General features: G+C 44.5%; 2 protein-coding genes across 7 annotated transcripts in view; one reads left to right on the plus strand and one right to left on the minus strand.

The window, feature by feature from the left end:
* The window catches only part of cacnb4b (calcium channel, voltage-dependent, beta 4b subunit), a 30099-nt gene extending 17504 nt beyond the window's left edge, over nucleotides 1-12595 (minus strand). For 2 of the 4 annotated variants that reach the window (XM_028981512.1, XM_028981509.1), the window contains exon 1: nucleotides 2530-3045. In XM_028981512.1, the coding sequence (XP_028837345.1) occupies nucleotides 2530-2592 (63 nt within the window). In that variant the 5' untranslated portion in view covers nucleotides 2593-3045. Of the gene's footprint in view, nucleotides 1-2529; nucleotides 3072-12517 lie in introns of those variants that run through there. The other 2 variants (XM_028981510.1, XM_028981511.1) reach the window with 2 other exon arrangements.
* Nucleotides 12596-12640: 45 nt separating this feature from the next.
* The window catches only part of sema5bb (sema domain, seven thrombospondin repeats (type 1 and type 1-like), transmembrane domain (TM) and short cytoplasmic domain, (semaphorin) 5Bb), a 42593-nt gene continuing 31843 nt past the window's right edge, over nucleotides 12641-23390 (plus strand). The window contains exons 1-2 of one of the 3 annotated variants that reach the window (XM_028981506.1): nucleotides 12681-12771; nucleotides 16553-16659. The gene's annotated coding sequence lies outside the window, so the exon portion shown is untranslated. Of the gene's footprint in view, nucleotides 12772-16552; nucleotides 16660-21419; nucleotides 21480-23390 lie in introns of all 3 variants that reach the window. The other 2 variants (XM_028981508.1, XM_028981505.1) reach the window with 2 other exon arrangements.

Genomic DNA, 23390 nt, shown 5'->3' on the forward strand with positions numbered 1-23390 from the left:
TGAATGTGCTGACAACAAAATCACACAAAAATGATCGATGGAAATCAAATTTATCAACCTATTGAGGTCTGGATTTGGTGTCACATTCAAAACTAAAGTAGAAAACACTACAGGCTGATCCAACTTTGATTTAAAGTCCTTAAAACAAGTCAAAATGAGGCTCAGTGCTTGTATGACCTCCCTACAACGCCTGGGCATGCTCCTGGTGATGTGGCAGATGGTCTCCTGAGTGATCTCCTCCCAGACCTGGACTATAGCTTCTGCCAACTCCTGGACAGTCTGTGGTGCAGCATGGCGTTGGTGGATGAAAGGAGACATGATGTCCCAGATGTGCTCTGTTGGATTCAGCTCTGGGGAACGGGCAGGGCAGTCTATACTGTAACTAACCCTAACCCACACTGTAGCCACATGAGGTCTAGCATTGTCTTGCATTAGGAGGAACCCAGGGCCAACTGCACCAGCAAATAATCTCACAAGGGGTCAAAGCATCTCATCTTGCTACCTAATGGTCAGTCAGGCTACCTCTGGTGAGCACATGGAGGGCTGTGTGCCCCCCAAAGAAATTCACCCCACACCATTACTGACCCACTGCCAATCTGGTCATACTGCAGACAGCAGATCGTTCTCCATGGGGTCTCCAGACTCAGTCACGTCTGTAACATGTGCTTAGTGTGAACCTGCTTTCATCTGTGAAGAGCACAGGGCGCCAGTGGCGAATTTGCCAATCTTGGTGTTCTCTGGCAAATGCCAAACATTCTGCACAGTGTTGGGCTGTAAGCACAACCCAGACCTGTGGACGTCGGGCCCTCATACCACCCTCATGGAGTCTGTTTCTGACCATTTGAGCAGACACTTGCACATTTGTGGCCTGCTGGAGGTCATTTTGCAGGGCTCTGGCAGTGCTCCTCCTGTTCCTCCTTGCACAAATGTAGAGGTCCTGCTGCTAGGTTATTGCCTCCTCCACGTCTCCTGATGTACTGGCCTGTCTCCTGGTAGTGCCTCCCTGCTCTGGACACTACGCTGACAGACACAACAAACATTCTTGCCACATTGATGTGCCATCCTGAATGAGCTGCGCTACCTGAGCCACTTGTGTAGGTGGTAGACTCCGTCTCATGCTACCGCCACAATGCACGGCAGCATTCAAAAGTCACCAAAATATCAGCCAGAAAGCACAGGAACTGAAAAGTGGTGCAGTGTATAAAGCAACCAAAAGCTTTACACTTAATTCTGGCAGGGGGACTAAAAACAAAGGGTTTGACATTCTGAGTGAACATGGACAGTATAAAACGGGAGTTTTGGACTATAAATGAAATTCATTTTATTATTATGTGCTCTTGGTTTTGTACTAGTTTAAGATTTAAATAATCCAAATCTTTTTTTTTGTAAATTTAGATACTGAAAGAGGGCAGGCAGACTTTGTTGCAACAGGAAGTGGTTTGTAGACCAAATACTGGTAGCATAACGCTATACTATTCTCTCAATTTGACTGTTGTCTGGATACTTAACTATTCACCCACAATCAATAAGAGTATCTACAGGTAAACAGGTGAGTGAAATGTAATATCAACGGATGCTAAACCAACACTACTGCTTATTCCTGATCAGGGTTGCAGCATCCAGCCCACCGCTGGACGCACCCAGGCACACCATTCACTCACACAATCACACATATGGACAATAACCCTAACGTTTGGGCAGAGGATGGACACCGGAGAACCCGGAGGGAACCCATGCCAACAGGGTGCAAACTCCACACACACAAAGCTGGAGCTTGGAATTGAACTTGGATTTTGGGGCCATCATATAAGATTCAACTACTCACAACCATGGTTGCTTGCCTAATCTGTGCAAAGGTGCATGCAGGGCATGCATACAAACATCTGCCTCCTTATTGCATGTTGCCTTGGATGCACATAATGACATCATCTTTGCACTTCTTTTTTGTTTAAAAAAAAACTTTAGTTCTTTTAATTGAGATGAATACAACACCTAGACATTAAATCGGAATAATCAATCGGCTGCACTTTTTCCATCAGCCATCTGAGATTTTAACAAGACACTGAAGATTATTGAGGTTAACCCTGCTAACTCTGCTTATTCTCTGTACGGACAAAAAATCTACTAGGCCAAACATAGCATGAGCCTCTCAGTGGAGTTGGATAATTATCCGGCTCTGATTTGTTCCATTTTTAGCCCTGGTCTCCTGAGTTTGAACACAAGCGTCTGTTTAGGTACAGGGTCTCATTCGTCTCCGAGTTTGTTGAAAAAGAGGGACACCTTAAATAGGTCACTGTCTCTCACATTATCCTCTACAGTCAGCTGAGCAACAGAACAGAAAAAATATATATACACAAATAAAATTAAAACCATCAGAATATTAACCTATAGGAATATTACCATCAGCATAAACGAATCTTAACACACGCCACGCACAGCACGTTCTTTATGATGCATGTAATATGATGGTGCATGACACTGCTGCAGTAGGACCTTCGGTCCCCGTCCCTGCGCAGGTGACCACCTCACCTGGAAGATGGGCGCGTGGATGCCCTCCCCGATTTTGTTTCGGATGTAGATGTGTCGCGACATCTCCGCCAGCACATCGGTCCAGATGGGGGGCTGCCCGGCCGCTCCGGCCCAGGGGAAGTTGGGTGGGTTGCGGACTGCCTGCTCCAGCTTCGGTGCTCTGTGTCGGACCCGGCGGAGGAGAGTGGGTTCCGGTCCGGGATGAGGCACGACGCTGCTGCTGCTGCTGCTGCTGGTGCTGATGCTGCTGCGCGCGCTGCCGGCTCCGGTGTGACAGGTGTCACCGGAAACGCGCGAGGCGCGGCGGCGCGCACGAGGGAGAACTCCCGAAATGTATAGTGTGACCGCAGAAGTAGGATATGTGAACTCCCCCCAATGCAGCTGTAATAAAACTTTTTACGCACCTTGGTTTTTTCAAATCGGGATCGATAAACTCATCTGATCTTCATTAACTTTAAAGCGTTTAACACATATAAAAAAAACTAAAATAACGAGTGAATATAATATAATATATCGTTAAATGTTGAGTTGTATATAGAATAAATGTGTATATTTATTTTGTACATGTGTGCATATGCTTGAGAGATGCTGCGATGTACAAATTTCAGCACCAGAGGTCGCTGTCGTGTTTAGAACCACAAGATGGGTGAGTTAGACACTCAGCTCAACTACAGTTTACCCCTCTAGCATCACCATCATTTAAAATTAAATACATTGGCTCGAGTAGTAAAAGTGTAAAATTTATTCTAATGCGTATTGTAAACACTTTTCAGTCTATTTTTGGAATGTAAAATTGTAGAATGTGTAGTTGTTTGAAGAAACTCGTAAATAGAATCTCTCACCAAAAAGCGGGCTTTTCTTCCTCTCAGTGGTGAATGACCTTGTGCCATGAGCTAATGGGCCTGAGTGACGTACAATTAACTGAAAGATGAATCAGGCTGCCGAGTGAAGGACACCATTCTGTTTCACAGAAGAGGCTGTCATTCAGCCTCTCATTCATTCATTTTGATTTTGTTGTTTCTTTCATTCATTTGCGAGTTAATGTATTCACTCGCACAGTGTTATTCTCCTTTTCTCCCCCTGACCTCTTTACTCTTTCCTTTCATGTCCTTCCTGAGAATGATGCGCTCACGGAAATGCCAACAAAGGGCATTTCCTAAGAGGCCTGGCTGTGACTAAAGTTGTGACGGTTTTTAGTTATGCTGATAATAGCATTTATAATAATGCTGAGATGTCTCATGTCAGGGCTGCTGGGCTTAAGGGTGTTGTGATGGGATGAAATGGTGTCATGCAGGAAAGGAGTTTGAAGATTGTTAGTGGACTTTCTACTTTTTGATCTGAAATCAGTTCAGGCAGGCGATTGCACTGAAATAAATCTCAACAATTAATCTCAATGATACTAGCACTGACAGTGTTAAGATGTGTGGTGTGTCTGAACTGTCACCAAGAGCAGGCTTTGCAGGAACATCAGAGGCCTGTGTGTCTCTGGGGGGAAAGAAAAGTGCTTTGTGCAACAGAATGCTGAATGCTCAGTATGCGGTTTCTGCCTTTCTGACTTTCGTACAGACCCTGTATGTATTTTGGTGCGTTAAATGCAGGCTGCAGACGGTGTAGCAGTGCTGATGGTTTGTATATATTGGTCAACTTGATCGCTGCAACCTTGGTGGCCATGCTGTCAAACACTGCTTTCACATGGCCCCAAAACATGCTTGTTGCTGCAGAGAGGGTTTATCAGACAGAGTTCCGCCCTGAGAAAAAGCCTAACCTAAAACGGCACACATGAAGGCAAATCTCCCACTGCTCAGAGTGACTCAGATCTATTTTAAACTGAGAGCGTAGGTGAAAAAGCATCTGTTTTAAAGCCCCGTGCTGCTGTACATACAGGCCATTACTTCCAGGTCAGCGGTGCCTGCTCACCTGAGCAGGTAGATCCTGTTTGACAAACACATTTTCTGTGCGCGCATCTCCTAAAAGCAGGATTCCTCTCAGGTTTTTACATTTTTAAAAACAAAGTTTCCTTCTCCGCCATGACAGCACCACTCCTGAAGTCTGGCAAACTTCATGAACACTGACCCAATGTAGCATCACCAAGATCTGAATGTTACTTTGCACTTTACCACTGAAGTGTGCACCTGAATTTCATTATGCAGAATGTGCATAAATGATATTTTATTGTGAAAAAGAACGTTTCCTACTGATGTGACTAGTTTTTTTTCACTAACACTAATGTGCGCACTGCTGTTAAAGTTGAAATGAGTTGAGCATTGACCGCTGCGCGCCGTGATTCAGTTTTCACACAACCAATAGAAACGAAGCGGGCTCATGTTTGGCCTGCTCCTGAAACACACACAAAGTGGGAATGGAGGAAAAGCTGATCTTATCGGTCTCCAAGTGTCCAGAGATCTGCAACACGACTCTCTTACCGGGAGTTTAGAAAACCACGGCTATTTTTTGACCTGAGCCCAAGCACATTGAGCTCAACTCGCTGTTTTTTTAGAAGAACAGCATACCCCGATGCAGCACGTGCCACATTTGTACTGGAAACAGCTTTAGATTTGTTCCAATAAGCAGAGGAACTGTCGCCATTCAGTCCATGCTCACCTGATGCCACGGACGTCTGAACTAGGAGTCAGGTGAGCACGGACTGAACGTGACAGTTGTTCAACTTATTGGAGCAAATCAAAGTGTCCACACAGGTGAACGAGACCTTAACTCTTGTATTTGACAACATCATGTGAAATAATGTATCGCGATGCATCGACAAATCGAGGCATTAATAATCAAATCGAATCGTGAGAGCATTGAAGGTTCACACCTAAAAGGTTCACACATAATAATTACTGTTCTAATTCATGTGTTACTTTTATCCATTCACATCAGTTTTTTGTACAATGATTTTTATAAATGATCAGTGTGAACAATCCCAGAGGAACAGGAAAAAAAATCTAATTTCTTCATATTTCGTTCAAATTAAGCTGCCAGTTCTTGAAAAAAGGGCCTTTTGGTAACAACTGCAGTATTGTCTGGGAGCATTAATGTCTTCACATATTAAGAACCAGTTTGATCTCAGAAATCCGATAATGGACGGATGCTTCACAGAGGATAATCTGATTTCAAAGCCTTCGTGAGACCGCACTAACAGTGCTGGCCAAAACACCTGACCTTACAATGAAGTGGTGGGTTCCAAAAAAAGGTTTTTTAACTCATGGCTCAAAGGTGAACAGAAGAGGAGAACAATCGCCACAGGGTGGGGACTCACCAAGTGCATGGAGTGCCAGACCACCGCAGGGCACACACACACATTTCATTTATACACCACTCAAAATTTTGAATTACAAACAAACCTAGTGTGCATAGGTTTGGGCAGAGGGAGGAAACCCGGGGACCCTGGAGGAAACACACACCAACATGGGGTGAGCATGCATAATCCACAGATAAAGCCAGCCAACATTACTGCACAGATAATACATACTAAATAAAAAAAAACATATGAACAAGAGGAGAACAAAAACAGTATATAATTTAAGGGGGTCTGAATACTTTCCGTACTCACTGTAAAGACAAGTCATGAATAGTACTATATGCCAAGCTATGAGATATAAAATCCAAACGCATAATGAACATAAATGTAGGACTATCTGTCTGGCTGTCTGTTTGTCTGTCTGTCCAGTGTTGGATTGTGTGTGTTTAGGGGGTGTTAACTGGAACAGTATGGTGACAGTTTGACAGCTGTCAGTGTTTTAAAGGAACAGTGATCCCTACACACTGTCACTTTTCACTCCTGTCATCCCCTTACCCAGCTGACCTTGTCCTTCCTGCCGCTGTTTTTTTCTATTTCTCTCCCACTCACACACTCAGAGCAGCCCACATACCCACACACACACACACAAACATATTTCAAGTTCACTCAGCCATGATATTGGCATTGCCTGACACTAATCACTCATAATGCAGCGCTTGCCAGTTGTGCGCGACACACAACGGGGACGTCATTTCCCTGAGAGACGTGGAAAGAGCTAGAGCTGCACTCCAACTGCACCACCCAGTTACACTCTGCTGAACGCGTCCAGTGGTCAGATCTTTCCAGAGCTGAAAAGTGATCATACGAAATAACCCTCTTTTAAACAACGGCTGTTTATTGCGTTGAGGTCACCGAGTGTTCAGTCGTCAAACAAATACACGCCCAATCCAAGTTGATATTTCGGCTGTTATGACACAGTAACGTTGTTCTTTCGCTTAAAATGCATTTGATCAATAATGCTGTTTGCCCACAAGCCAGAAATCTGCAGAAGTGGGAAAGTTTGTGCTGCCCCACTGACCCAACTCTCGACACCAAGCGGATGGAGCAGCAGAGATGCACGGGCAGGTTTAAGTGTTTAAGTGCTGGGGAAGAGCAGACGGGTTTGCAGAAGGGAAACAAAGGCAGAGCTGGGATTAATATTTACGAGTCGCCCATGGGCGAGGGAAATAAGGGAGAAAAGAGAGAAAATGAAAGCCTCTGTCCATCTTCCAGTTCTGTTGAATATTTTATGGCCCAGAGGAAGGGCCAGTGGAAGAGCAGGGGGATGAGGAAAGTGTAGATCTTACACCCCACCTGCAGACACAGTGAGCTGAACAGGGAGGACACATTTTCCACCTAGGCAGCTAAGCACAGTGGGGTGGATGCACATTATTTCAGTTTGAAAAAAGAACGAAATGTAGTGAGAGGGACACCATTAGGTCACAAAAACAACATGTGCACAATGAATATTAAAAAGCAGCGTGTACAGTGTGACACAATGGCCTGCACCCCACTGTGAGCACTGAAAGGGACACAAGCTGAACACAGTGACCTGAGCACAATAAAGACACAGAATCCATCAAGGTTATTATTCACCCTGCATAGTTACGCGACACGGGCCTGAAATTCAAAACAGCCACAGTCTGTGCTGACAGGGTGGAGTAATGGAGTAAGAGTGAGAGTTAAAGAGCAGGAATGAGAGAAAGATCATGAGAGTTGGATCATGACTTCACACAGTAACACATGGAGGATGAGATCATGTAAGCACAGAGCTCATTTTATGACCTTTTATTCTTGGCAGCCCGAAAAGGCATGACCGGCAATCAGACACACCCAGATCATCTCTCTCTTGTACACACACACACACACACACACACATATACAGACTGAAAACACTGCCTGTCCAGGCCTATATTATTCTGGAGGACAAAAGAAGGAGTGGACATTTGTAACGTAATCTTCAGGAGAGACATAAATAAACATTAAGAAGAAGTCACGGTCGCCATCCCACCGCCAGCCCCACAGGGAAGATGGCCCGGGGTCAGCGTCCTGTATAAACATCCAGCGGCCATCTTATCCAGCGCTCGCTCATCATTGCGGTTTATCCTTTTGTTGCTGCCAAGTTTATTTTCTGATTGACCAAGCTCCACGAAGACTGACTGTTACTCTTTACGATTGTTTGCATGCACCCTTCTCTGGTTCCTGTTCGGCCCGATGTGTTCCACCGCTCGCCTGTCCCCTGACTACGATTCAGCCCAGCCCTCGGATTTATCTGCCATTGATGATGCCGAAGATTGCCCAAAGACTATTCTACTGCCTGCCTCATTTCACAATGACTCTACTGCTGCTCCCCTAGCCATCACCTCCGCTGGGCGGTCTCCTGATCTCGCTCCCTGTCTCTCTCTCATCATCCATGTCTGCAAGTGCACCTTCAGTTGTTCTCCACACTTTAAACAAATCATTTCAATGCTCCCACCTCAATAATTCATGCCCTTCTGGTCATTTTAAAACTATTGCAAAATAAATACAATCCACAGGCTCCAATATATCCAATATTCTGCAGCTAGGATCTCGGTATGAGTTCAGAAGCATAAACATATCACTCCCGTTCTCCACTCACTCCAGTGGAGTCTTGTCTTTGCCGCTGTTGAATTCAAGGTCTGTCTTCGCACTCTCAAATGCATATATGGAAATGGCTAAGAAAATGTCAAAGAATTACACTCGCTCTGCTCCACTTAGTCAATCTGGCTACAGCATTCTGTGGGTCTGCCCCTCAACTATGGAGATTTCTTTTGAATATAGAGAGCAAATTTTATTTGTTTTCTGTTTCTTTTCCCGTTTTCTTTGGATATTGTAAATTGCAGTTTAAATAAAATATATTATTATTATTATTACACAGTATATTATACTGCTTCTGCATTACATGTGCTGAGAACACTCATGGCACTGTGACCTGCTCTTCACTCTCTCAATTTCCTCATTTAAAAAAAATATACTGCACACTGCAGGTCTGGAAATGGCCGAATGCAACGAAACGAAATATACAAACAAAATATTCAATTAACAAACTCCAAGGAAGTGACCTAGTGGCTTAAAATCAGGTCATAGCCTGGAAAAACAGAGAGTGGGGAACATTAAATATTCTACAGCTGCACCAAACTCTGCAGTGACTCTTCTCAGAATAAACGAATCGTCTGGATTAAGCACACAGCAACTACTCTACCAGGTAAATCAATTCCCTCAGTACCCCTTCAGTTTCCTGAATGCTGGTGATTAAGCTGATGATGGCAATTGTAGTGGGTAAATTGCTCTGCCCTCCCACTTCACACTGAAAGAAGCCCATTAGCTGAGCTGATACACAGGCGCTGGGAGTTTTAGCCCTGATTCGCCGTGACAGTCACGCAGGCCGACTTCCTGTGTCACTGTCCGGCCGCGGCCCACCCTGTGCTCTGACACTAATCAGGCGGTTTAAAGGAAGCGAATGCAATTTTGGACACAGATTAAAATTTGTGGGGCAAGATTGTGCGTCATGGTTCACTTGAAGTGAACATGGGGGTCAAGCCATCTTTACCTTCAAAAACATTTTTTGAAATAGAACAAGAAGATCAAATTAATGCATTCATTTAAACAGGTCATATGAATTAGATTAGATGTGATGAAAATAATTCTACTGACAGATAGATAATAAACTGCAGTATGAAAGCTACCAAATGTGGTCTTGTGCTGTATAATACAAAAAATGAAAATGAAAGAGAATGAAACAGCAAATATGCAAAACACAGGTAACTAATCCAGTAGGTGGAATGAGAATTAATGCAAAAGAAAGCAGTGGATGCATTGGGTTTTACTGTAACATGGTGATCTTATTGCATGTGGATCAAAAGAATATTTTCGCACAAATATGAATCCTGTTGGGATGACAGGATTCATAAGGATCATGTTAAAAAATCCTATTTGAAGCAAAAAGAGGGCAAAAAATAATAGGGAAATTCAAAAGAGGAAATTCTCAATATTTTTGGACATGAGTCATAATTATAATGGTGCATTAATTCTGAATACATAAAGTCATCCAGCTCATGTAGGCTGATTCTAAAGATATCTTAAGATCACTAGTCTGCCTGACAGCAGAGGATAAGTGTGAAAGTATCTGTGAAAAACATGCAGAGTTTGGTGCTCCTACCTCTCAGACCTAAGTCTACAAACCTGCTCAATGACAATGAACTTTTTTAACAGCAGCACTGAGCTGAGCTGCACTAGACTGAACCAAATAGAATCGAATTGAACTGAAATGAAGCCTGCAGGTAAGGTTCAACGTTTTGTTTGTAAGAAACAATGAAGTCACATATTACCACAAGAACGAAGGGGCAAATCGACTTCTGGCTAACATCCCACCAGGAGTAGAGAACCAGAGTGCCGCATGTATCAGAGGCTGCCTAATGTTAATTGTTCCACTGCCATTCTAATTTCCAGTTCCCTGCAGACGAAGGTGGTCTCTCTTCTCAGCATATTGATGCCTTTCATTCAGTGTTCTTGTCTTGTGTGGACATGTTGGGTTGAGTGCTTGGATGTATACCCAGGATATACCAGATGCTGGCATCTCGAACAGGAGCTCTTAACCATCCTAATCACATAAAGTAAAGAGTGTTGGACACCTTCCAGACACCTATACCCCATTAGAATTAAGCTCGGAAGGAAGACTGTCTGGCCAGAAGGTCCAGGGCTGGTGCCGCAGTGACTAATGAAGGCCTCAGGCTGGAGCACATGAAGCAAAGCGGCTGCTGAAAAAGTTTAACTTAGATTATGTAAAACCCGACCATGCTCAGGTTGACTTAGACACTTAGAACCTTGTCCTCTCATACTGCCAACGGTGCACTAAACCTGTACTGCATTTACTCCTAGATAAATAGTTAATGTGCTCCCTGAGTCTTTATGAAAAATGAATGGAGATAAACACATTTCTAAAGTCCAGCCCACAAGAAATGGGGCAACAGGGGGTCGATGGGGAGAAAAGAAGCAGTGTAACTACAGAGGGCAATGACACACACACACACCAGTTTTTTTTTCCTCTCACCATGCACACACACACTTAAAATCTGTTCAGCCGCTCAGTGTCCTCTGCATCATGGACTCTTTTAGATTCTGATCTAATATGGATCATTAGGGGTGAAAAGAGTCATCTGGGAAGGTTTCTGCATACATGCAAGCAACAGATATTTTGTCTGGATTTGATAAAGATATGATATCAAATAAATATACAGTCCTCAAGAAAAAAAAGTTCAAGGAGCATGGTGGCGCTGGGGAGCAGAAGGATTTGGAACAAAGGAAAGCAAAATGAGAAAAAGAGAAAGCAATTATCTTAGAGAGCTGTTCAGGAACGTCCAATCTGCGGATACCAGGGGCTCCTAGAGTGCTCATCAATTTGCTTTGCTTCAATTACTGAGAGTCCCCGAAGTATAGGACAACCCTCTCATTCACTCTGTCTTTATCACACACACACACCGTCACACTTAAGGAGGAGGAGTGGAGGGGCGGGCTAAAGATGATGAGAACGTAACAGATGGCAGCTCTGCCCTTGTGCCAACTTGATAAGACGTGTTGGAATAACTGTCTCACACTTTACCTCGCAGCTGGGTATAGAGGTGGGTTCGCTTTTTCTGTTCTTTTTTTAAGGATCAGTGGGGTTAGGGTCTTTTCTGGGGACGCTGCCACCTTAACAGCACTTTGCGCACATTTCAATCTGCAAATACAGGAAATTGTGTACAAAAACTGTGAACTTTCAGCTCAGCCTGTATTGCATGATTCCATTATGCTAGTATGGTGGCAGGGGACTGCTGGGGACATGTTTTACTGATGTCTTTTACAATCTCCAATATCTCCAGTTTTCCTTGCTTTGCAAATGGCCTGACAAACTTTGCTAAATAGTGGTTGGCAGCGTGAAATGTACATGCAGCAATGTTACAGAGCTAACATTATTCATAGCATATTGAAGTGACCTGCATATTCAATGCTGCCTAATTCAGCTGAGACAGGATTTTGGAACAATCTCACATGGGAAGTTTAGTTTAATATTGACTAAAACACCAGATTAACCTCTGCTGAAAATAAATTGGTTGATGCGCACTTGTTTAAAAATCCTCTTGACCCTCAAGCAGTTTGCAAACTTCATTCCAACCAAAAATTTAAATAAATATAAAGCAAAGAAAAGAAGCAAAGCACAGAGTGGTACAAAGTTGGCAACGTTTAAAGACTCCCTGGCTCTTCGCATAAATAATTTGCAACTCGTAAGGCCGTGCCATCATTCAAAGTGAAAATCTGGCAACCCGTTGTGCATGACGGGAAAAATCTCCTCCAGGTGATGGATGTGGCGGCACCCATATGGGTGCGACGTGGGAGTATTTATTACCTCATCTCGCATCTTCGATGTTATGCAAAAATAAAAGTTGTATGTATTCTACTGGTACGAGTATAAATCGTTTTTTTTTTTTTTAATAAGATTTTTAAAAAGCAAGTTTCATAATCTGGAGATTGATTCATACCCTGTTAACCCTTTCGGTCTCCGGCGCAGACTAATTGTAAAGGTAGGAAGCCACCCCCAACGAGGTTGGATGGGGGTTGTACCAAAACCCGGACGGGTACATCCCACTTCTGCAGCATTTGCACATTTCCACAGATCGCCTCTCCATTTGACCGACGGTGTTTCGTACCCACCTGCACTTGCGCTTCGTGTTTTTGGCCAACCTCCACCGGCAGCCAGAGCGGCTCGTCGTTCATTTCTCAGCGGTCTGCGGTGCCCGACGCCCCTGCTGCCGGTTGCGCCCGCCCGCCAAGAGCGCAGCAGCCCAACATCTGCTGGGTGCGGAGGCAGGGAGTGCGAGGCGGGCGGGAGTTCGGCCCCGAACACGCAGACGTCGGATTCTCAAGCGAGGAGAGGAGCTGGTCGGATGAACTCGCCACAAGACAACGTAGGTCTCGCCAAATACGCTGTTTTTGCATGTCGCATTACTTCTGCAGGAGTCACCCGTTATGCTGCATTAAGACCTGAAAAGTTGCATCAGATGCGACGATAAAGACTTTCTGTCTAGGTTAAGGCATATTCCGAGTCTGCTTAATGCGACAGTATTGGGCGACATTAGGCACCCCAGCAGAAAGTTGCTGAAACTGATGTCGGTGCAGCCGAAGCCAACTGCAAGAGTCACTTCAGCCTTTCGCGAGGTTTTCGCGGAGCGCAAACACGTGTGCGTTGTCGTGCAAAGCAGCAGGACGCAAGAACGCCGAGTAAAGCGAAAGACGCGTAATGTCCGCGGGTGTCAATCCCCGTCATGCTCAGCCTGTGTGTTCGGGCTCAGCCAAGTTGTCCTGCCGTTCGGCCGGAGCTCCGCTAGGGGGCGCAGGCACCAGGTGAGCATTTCTCATAAATTCGTTCAAGTCCTGCAGTTTTTTACATTTTTTTTTCTGACCAGCGCTTTGGTTATATGCATGATGCATGTTTGTGTTGTGTTACTCGTAGTTTACCCTTTAAAATCACTCTGTGACTTTTTCAGAAACTTGGATTGTGCACAAATCGTTCGGGCTTTGCCTAACGGTATTCTTGGTGGAGAGGACACATGATTGTTTTTCATTTTCTTTATGAGCTATTAAAACTGTGATGGGTGCCGTGTTTGGCTTACGTGTTCAGTCCTACTTTTGCTTTGACTGGTTCACTTCCTAGATTCAAAGACTGAAGGACTCGAAGACAGCTGTTCCCTATTACCATTGGTGACACATGCATGATGGTTATAGGGGACTGACCAGTCGGCACGCCGGTTTAAGTGAAGATCAGAGCATCTTAATCGAAAAAAGGCCGTTTAGAGGTCCTTTCCGAGCATGAATTGTGCACCTTAGGGGGATTTTCTGGTCGCCCTGATCCAGAATCAGGCGTGACGCTCGAAAATGAAACGGCTGTTTTTGGGCTTGAGAGCAGCACGTCTCCGCAAGATTGATCTCGGCCCGGGGGAGATGCGTGGATATTTTGCTTTTTTTCTGCTGCCGATGATTTCCCCGCTCTCTGCACGACACTGACCCCGTCTTCCTGAGAGCAATAAACAGTTCTTGCTCGTTGACGATAACAAACGGAACGAATAGCGTCTGCGATTGATCGAGGCTGCTGCGCAGTCAGCAGATGGTAGAGGTGGAATAGGTGATGCCCGTCTCTTCCGAGGAGAACATCTGTCTCATTAACTGCGCTCCGGCGGCTGGCGACAGGAAGCGGGGCGTGTCGGGACGGCGGACGGGGCCGACGGGGTCCACCGTTATCCTTGTGCAAGGCTGTATTGTTTTTGACAGCTTCTTTGACGCAAATATATAGTGTTGTGTTCCTCCTGTTCAGTTCATTGTGGGCAATAAACCATTTCTTATTGACTGCTACCGGACCCTGAGCTTAAAGCTTTTTTCTCTTGCGTGTGGAGTAGAACTCTGAATCTCACCCAGATCTTCTGCTTTCAGCGATCTAGACGCATTCACACTCACGGGCAGAGAACTGTGTCGCGAGACTACATCTCGCGCCACACTCGCTCCTGAAGAAATGGGCGTGAAGAACCAGAAGCACCGCGCCGCCGGCACGCTTGAGTAGAGTGTGGTTACCCTCCCGGGTCGAATTCTCCGGTACAGACCCACGCGTGCAAATCCGGTCCGTGTTGATGCACCGAATGAGCGTCAGGATCGACCAGCACTCCTGCAGCGCTGCATTAATATCCAATGATGGCTGTGCTGGCCGGGGCTATTTAGAGATTTTAAGAATGGAAGCAGTGACCACAGCCTTTACTTTTCAGCTGTGTGTGAACCGGACCCTGACAGGCTGCAGAATAATCGATTTATTAGAAACACTGTTCTAATCACCCACAATATGTCCTTACATACTAACACAATTGATAGTAGTCATCTTTTGTCTAGAAAAGTCATCTTTTGTCTAGAAAAGTCATCTTTACTTAACTAGGAATCTTAATTGCTTCCTTAAATATTTAAGTGAAATTACAATAGTTAATCTAGTTATTTCAATTTTAAGTTCGATTCTGATGAGAAGTGCAACATTTCTGGAGTCAGGGTCTGGACACTCTAGTGTATTGTGGCGTGAAACCGATAAGGCAGATCTCATATCAGCCTAAATGAAATTTAATTATTCAGTGGCCTGTACATATGAACGGCCAGTGGCTTCGGACTGGGGTATTCTGGTCCTGATCTGGGATCAGGTGTTGTAAAGCAGAACAGCAAGATGTAACTAAAGACACTATAGGATAATCTTCACCCTGCCAGGACCCCTGTAAGTTGCCCTCGGCGTGCCTGTAATATAGTCCTTGGCGGGCTGTGTGAAATGTGATATGACTCAAATGTCGAGTGACTGTCAGCTCAATTAGGCGTCCCTCTCGGTGCAACCCACCATCCTCATTCTGTCACTGGGCCCCAGCACATTGCCACGCCGCAGACAGGCATCAAATTGAAAAATCCAATTGGAACCCCACGGACAGAAAAGTAAGTAAATAGACCAGACAGACATTTTAAAATATCCCCAAAGCCCTGGCTTCGATGGACCTACACTTTTTGTTTATAGTGAGATTTCAGCCCTTAAAATCACACCGTTCTGCTGCTTTAGCTGGTGTTCAAATTTTGGGTATGCATAACTGTTCACTGTTCACATTTTCAGTCCAAAATTGAGCCAAAAGCCATGCCATTTTGCATCAACTTTTTCGATTGTGCTGGGAGTTGGTCAGGTAACTCTCGTTTTAAATGACAGCCCTCTAACCACACAGCCAAAAGTTTCTTCTGTCTTTTTGGCACTGTCTTTCTGCTATGTGAGTTATCACAAAGGCGCTTGGCGAAGTTTCAACTAAAATGACACACACACACACACACACAAATTGGCCTTCATCCCAACGACAGTGAGGAGAAATCTTTCCTCGAGGCTTCTAAGGAGCTTGTTGGGGGGACATGGGGTCGCTTTGAAGCGTGATGTGGGCCTGGTGGAGGGGAGCACTCCCAGATCTATTAGCAGTGTTTGGATAGTGCTCTCTGTAGACTGTGAGTACACGGCCACATGTGCTGTGTATCTCTGTACTATCCCACATCTGTGCAGCGCATTCTAGAGCCTGTAAGAGCCATGTCGCCCTTGGGACAGCTATCTAAACATTTTTGCTGACCTCTGCCTGTGTGGTTTTATATCAGCTCATTCTGACTACAGCGAAAGTGACATTATTCCGGATTTAGGCATTGAAATCTGCTCATCTGTATGTAAAGACAGTACACATGATGTCATCTATGCTCATTATAATGCCTACCACTGTAAATGTTATTATGATAAAGCACTTCATGGGCTATTTACAGTGTAATGAGATTAAAACATTACAGCTATCACAATTCAGATGAATTATTATGTATCAAACAACCACTAACAGCTGTTTTAATAACAGCATCCATTGGCATGACATTTAGAAAGAATTCGTCAACAGAAAACACAATAGTACATTAAGTAAAATTCTCAGTGCCAACCTTGATCAGGAAGCGGAGTGTATAAACGGAGTAAGGGGAGGATTGTGATGGAGGGGAGACATGTGGACCATTCTGGAGTTAATCTAGTGTGGGTGGAGGTGGTCTATGAAAGCACAGACCTGCTAGTGGAAACACCCAGAAGCAGAAAAGGCAACACAGGCAGGTTTGTATAAAACTGGTCGGTGAAATGTTTAAAATATTAAAAGCAAATATTTCTGCTTCCAGCCCTGATGGCCTCACAGTGCTGTGCTGTGTCCGGGACAAGGGGGCCATTGATGGCTTCTCTGTAGGGGAGGAGAGGTGTTGTGTTCTGGAGGAACTGGTCTACTCTGGTGAGCCTGGTTCCCACTTCTTCTACCTTTCAACACCTCAAGGGGATTATGGGATTGCCTGGCTGGGTATAGGGGACTAAATGGATTCTGACAGCAAGGTCAAATCTTTCTCTCGCTGCATCCCCATTATTAAAGTTCAGATCCTCCTCCATTAGCTGAGTAGCTTTTCAGTGACACCCACAGACACACACTCACTGTTGGGTCCACCTCAGCACTTCCCGTGAGTTCACCATGATTGTTTCTGGGTTTTGGAGGACAGTGGCCCTCTTAGGATACTGTCACAAATAAATGTTACTTAACTGTTAATGTCACTTCATGTGTCTATATCTTCTGATCTGTAGACATGGGCCATCTAATATTGCCCAAGGAGGGATACATTTTAAATATTTATTGTGCAAATGTACTGAGTAAATTGTAAATGTGATTTGACTAAAAAGATCTGTTATGAGCTGCGGAACATTAGTAAAGGTAGAATATCTCTTATTCAAAAACAAGAATGGTAGAGAGAAGGAATCTGAGGACAGCTATGAAGGGAGAATAGTGAAGTTAAAGTGAAGTGATTGTCATTGTGAAACACTGCAGCACAGCATACGGTGACACAACAAAATGTGTCCTCTGCCTTTAACCATCACCCTTGGTGATGCAGTGTGTGGGGACGGTGCTTTGCTCATTGGCACCTCAGTGGCATCTTGGCAGATCGGGATTCAAACCTTCTGAATATGGGGCGCTTCCTAAACCGTTAGGCCACCACTTAAATAAACTTATGACTGGACCAATTACACATTGGCTTTCCCAAGATTCCTGGCTGAATCTAATTTATCAGGTGCATTTCTTTCTGGTATGAATCGTGTCGACTGTGCAAAGTTATGAGGCTCAGCCTTCTCTTTCCTCAGCTGTACAAACTCCACACTCTAGGGGTTCATCCGTCTATCAGGCGTTACTAAGCAAGATGAATCCCCTGGTAAAGGTTAGGGAAATGGCATGCCATTAGGGCCATTTGTCAACCTTGCTCTGTTGGACTTGAGGCTTCCTTTCTTTCTTTCTTTCTTTCTTTCTTTTTTTTCCCCACGGAGCCATGATTTATGTTTGCTATTAATTGCCATTATGTTTATTGAGCCTTGATCCAGGAACAACCTTAGATGATTTTCCCTTGTGCTCCATTTTCCTCTGGGATGGCATTTAATCAGACTCACAGTAACCTGTTGAAAAGGTTTTCATAACGTGGATATTAAGCTTTTTTTGTTCACTGGTTTTCAGCCCTTTCTGCATTCTCTCCTGAGCAGATTTCAAATGAAACAGCCAGTGCATGGTGTGAGCTGAGGTGCAATTGGAGTTAGACTTGAAACGAATGTTGTCAATCTCTGTAATTCTTTTCTGTCACTTTTACCAGCTGATAAATGGCCAGAGCGCAGATTGGAAAGAGATCAGGAGTCCCTCTCTGCCTGAGATGCTCATCCTTCCTGCTCATAACTCTCCTTCACCACAGTTTTCCTCATTTCTTCCTCGCTTCTCCTTTAGTTTTTTTCCCCCTGAGGTCAGGTGATGTTTGGAGCTGTGCTTGTTTTATTAAGCTCTGACAGGTCTCACACACACACACACCAACACACACACACACCTGAGGGACAGACAGACATAAATCACTCTTTACTTTCATGTTTTGTTGCCAAACTCATCACCTTCTCATCTGTCCGTCTGAAAAGAGAAAAGAAATGGCTTCCCAAACAGTTGCCCTGGTAACAGTGTTCCTAAACATGAGCCATTGGGGGGTAGGGGGTTCCTGCCAGTCTGGGTACCGCAAGACAGGGAGCAGATATGAACATCTTCATAGTGGCCATGGAGACGCAGCTATAAACGAATACAGAACGATTTCACTCAGAAACCTGTTCAATTCATATTTAGCTTCATTTATTCAGGTTTGCATACTTGTGTGTCCAAACATGTTTAAAAATGGCAAAATATTCTTTTCATACATGTCCTCCCCTGTTGAGAAATGCAGTGTTTGTGGCTTTGTGAAAGATGTGTGATTATGACGTGGATAAATAATCACGTCTGGGCAGATGTAAGTGGAGAAGCGTAGCGCTTCTCCTCCTGGAATCGCTCCACAGAGTATTAATCTCCATGTCAGTACATGAGTCTTCACATCAAGCTGTGAAGACGGACAAAACAAACACATACACACACAAAACCATAAATAAGCCGCACACAGACCACTGCACAGTTAAACGTGTACACACAAGTGCATACATACACAAACACAGGCAACACACAGAAAGGAACCACGCTACCTCATGCAGTGTGGACAATGGCAATGAACCCACTGAAAATTTTCACTTCAATCACATGTTGCCGTAATCTATTGCTGTCGTAATCCAGTCTCAATTAATGTAAAGATTTCTAAACAGCCTTTGTTGTGGACCTGGAGGTGAACCCAGCATGGTTTGACCCTGCTCAGTAGAGAGTCCAAAATGACCACGGGTGGGTGCGGCCGCGCTCCATTCAACTTGTAATAGAAATGCAAATGAGCTCAGCACAGTGCGGCGCAGCGCAGCGTGATGCACCCTGTGAAAAATGCACACCTGTGGAACCTTTTGCATGCAAGTCCCGTTGTTTCAGGTTAAAGCCATTATGACTAAGGCTGCAAGTTAGCATTCATCTTCCATAACAGAGGAGTCAAGATGTTGAGTTTTCACAGTCCATTCATCCATTAGTTACATTTTGCACTCGCGCCGGGGCAGAAGATTACAGCTAATGTTACTTGGTCACCAGGGGTTAGATTAATGTGTCGACTTGGGTGCCGATTTGCCCCCTTCCCTGCAGCATGATGGTACGATAGCAGAAAATAAGCAGCTTTTATTGTGTGGAACCAGAAAGTGACGAGGAGGAACATGGTAGATGAGTAGGCTGATGGGAGAATATTGACCACGTTCCAGCACTACAGTGTCGTCGTTAGTTTAGAATTCGTTTGTGGCTGCAGTTTCACAGCGCTGTTGGGATTTAAATGTGTGATAAACACGTCACACGGCTCTCTCCGCCCTCAGTACGCACACACACAAAAAAAGGCTCACAATGCCTGCAAATTAGACTAATTATGATCAGACGGAGGCTTCAAACGCTCCACTCTTTCCCCGTTTGTTTTTCCCGCTGAGTTTTTTAATTCTCAGATTTGAGTCAGGGCCTGGAAACGAATCTCCGGTCTGACAGACAGCTCCTCTGGGAGGCTGAGCTGAGAGGCTGAGACATGTTGAGTGTCGCTGGAGAGCCTCTTTTGTCAGACATGAAACTTTCTTTTTTCCTGCTGGATGATTTATTTGTCAGTTGTTAGAAGAGGTGGTTTTGCCAGGTGTGAGGACAACAAGTCCTTTTGATTTAATCAAATTTTACGAGATATGAGATACGAGATAAGCCGCAGCCTGTGTATTATCCCCATCACAGCTTTACTATGTACACAATCACAGTCTAGTACCCCACCCTTAGATTGTACTGATTGCTGATAATCCATTGCAATTCATATAATCATGTATTTGTCTGTTTAATTATGTCATTATCTGGAAAAGGGCAGTAAATGTCGGAAACCTTTTGTAATTATTGATGATGAAAAATCACTTGTACAAATACTGAATTTAATTTTTGATGTTTCTAGTGTGATTTTAACTTTAAAGTGAAAGTGAAGTGATTGTCATTGTGAAACACTGCAGCTCAGCACACGGTGACACAACTAAATGTGTCCTCTGCTTTTGACCTATCAGTGAGCAGTGGGCAGCCATGAAAGGCACCCGGGGAGCAGTGTGTGGGGACGGTACCTTGCTCAGTGGCACCTTCTGATTGCAGGTCTGTTTCCGTATTCGCTAGGAGCGCTTCACAGATTTGCGTGTCGTCCTTTCGCAATCATGACCCAATCATGGTGCCATGCTCAATCCAGTGGTTGCTGTCAGCTCAGATAAATCCCACTGTTATATGTTGGCACAGTTCTTTAGTCTTTCCGGGCCTAGGCATGTTCATACCCCGTAAGAAGGTTGAAAAATGCTGTGTTGAAAGATGAGATATAGTCTAGTTCAGCGTTAGCTATTCACATCTGCGCTTTGTAGCAGTCGCACAAGCATGTAGGCGAAGCACATAAATGACAAAAATGGCACACATACACACACAGACGCAGATATTCTGAGACTTTCAGTTTATTCAAAGAAGTTTTTTTGGCGTTTCATTTACTCTGAAAAACAGAATAAAAGAACAGTCAGTCGTTAATTTGTGTTCCAGTGAAGCAGTGTAATTAACCAGCTGAGCTGATTAAGGTCCCTTTCCACAAAAGACCAAAAGCCTGTTCCTGCCATCAGCACAGAGCCTCGCTGGTGACACTTGAAATGCTGCTGGCTGCCTGTGGCCATCAGCCTGAGTGAATGGAGTGAATGGGGAAGCGGTGAGAGGTTTCACTGGGCTGCTAACCATCCCTTCCCCCTGACCTTCCTGTCACAGACGTCTGGTTCAGTCCACCCTGATAGGGGTCGTCTGAACCCCCACACCCCACCCCCTTGCCCCATGACCATCAGTACTCTGAGACCCCCTCCCCATTCACAAAGTTAACGGTTTGTTTTTCACAGAGCTGCATGCTTCATAGCACACATTAACAGCGCCCCCACTTCAACTTTTACACACGCACACACACACGCACACACACTCACACTCACACACAGAGTCAGGCATCCTGCGTTAAAGAAGAGTGAGGGGAGAAGTAAATGATTCCTTTCTCCCTCTCCGTTGTGTAGGGAGCGTGTACAGTGTGAGACTAACCTCTGCAAGAATGCCAGTCTGGTGACTTTTCACTGGTGAGTTGAAATGCTTCCTCCTCCTCAATCCGTCCGTCTGTCCGTCTGTCACGCGTCTTGTCCAGCGCGCTCAGCGATCTGACGGACGCCGTGGCGGTCTACTTCACACCATCCCCATTGTTTATGTGTGAGTCCCTTTGTTCTCCACGTTTGCAGCCCTGCCCTCGATGTCTGTGCTGTGTGTGCATCGTCGCCTGTGTGAATGCGAATGAGAGATGTAGGAACTGGACCGATCACCTCCATGTGGGATTAAAGACAACAACAACAAAAAAAGAAACCTCCTCTCCTCTTTGTCTCCCCATCTTTCCCCACTTCCACTCGATCCACTCATGCATTGTCTTGCATGCTTTGGTGCGTTGAAGTGACCGGTCAGTGAAGGGTTTTCACACTCAGGATCAGAGTGAAAACTTCATCCACCCTGTTGATGTGTAACCCAGCCCTTTTCTGCCCCCTTTTTAGGACAGGGGCCATATTTCTCTCTTTTTTTTAAACCCCCTTCGCCTTCTCCCATCTCTGCCCTCTTTCCTCACGGTGTAAAACTCGCTCCATTCCACGGCCGTTAAAGCTAATGTTCTGTTAAAGAGTGGAGGTGAAGAAAAATTAACCAACCTTTAAATGGCATTCACCGAATGAAGGTTATTTCATGGCCCTTGTATTTTTATAGACTCTAGGCTAACATGTGGCTGATGATGTTTTTTTTTATTTTTTATTAAATATAGCTGTATAGAAAATGTAGATCAGTGATCATGTGTAACAAGATGACATCCACAGTATGATTTTTTTTTAATGATAATGCTATTTATTTATATTTTAATGTTCATGAGACTGTGTTAGTAAAATGTCTCTTTTTTTTAGATTAAATGGTAGTGCGACTTGCAAACTGTTGTCTGGGCAACAAAGAAAATTGACTTATAATAAAATAAAATTACACACAGATGATTTTTTTTTACAACACGGTTTGCTCTGATTGGATGTATCTGGGGGGAGAAATGGAGGTTTTCAGCCTGAATCGCATGAATCTCGCCATTGTTCGGTCTGGGTGGAACGTGTTGAAGCACCTGCTTTAAGGGGGATTTGCCAGCAGCATCCCAGAAGCCCGGAATGAAGCAGCGGCTTGTTCAATGAAAGGCTTCGTGGGGGAATTTATTTTCTTTTTCTTTTATGCTTATTTAATGCTTATTCTTTAAACTTTGTGCCGCCTCGAACTTTGTAATGCTGCCGCGGCGCTTTTGTCCGAGCAGAAGGAATGAACCGAGAGAAGCGACGCGGACGGAGGTGAAATGGACGCGACGAAAAGCTCGCTGTTGCTGTTTGATATTCCGCCTCGGCGGCGGTAGCATCGTTAGTTTTGGCACCGAACCAGGCGGGAGAGTCCGCCGCCGCCGACGCCGGGAGAGCCGGTCGGTTCGCGCCCTGAAGAGGGTCAGTGTCCCACAGCAGCCAGTTGGCGGGTCGGACAGAGCAGCCATTCACGCGACTGGGAAGGGCTGAGAGAGACAAACAACTAGACACTTTCAACACATTCACAGACATGGACAGTTTCTGAAAAGTGCGAGAATATATTTTTTATCTATCTATCTATCTATCTATCTATCTATCTATCTATCTATCTAACTTGTCTATCTATCTATCTCTATCTATCTATCTAACTTGTCTATCTATCTATCTATCTATCTTATCTATCTATCTATCTATCTATCTATCTATCTATCTATCTATCTATCTATCTAACTTGTCTATCAATCTATCTATCTATCTATCTATCTATCTCCTTATCTGTCTGTATGTCTGCCATAAATGTATTCCGTTCTACAGTAGAATTATTTTAAAGAAAACCTACAGAATACATATTGAAATACAATTGCATGCTTAAAAAGTCCTGGCTGACAAGGAACTGGGTTTTTTCACAGA

Source organism: Denticeps clupeoides, chromosome 5 (genome assembly GCF_900700375.1).
Source record: "Denticeps clupeoides chromosome 5, fDenClu1.1, whole genome shotgun sequence".
Classification (NCBI taxonomy): domain Eukaryota; kingdom Metazoa; phylum Chordata; class Actinopteri; order Clupeiformes; family Denticipitidae; genus Denticeps; species Denticeps clupeoides.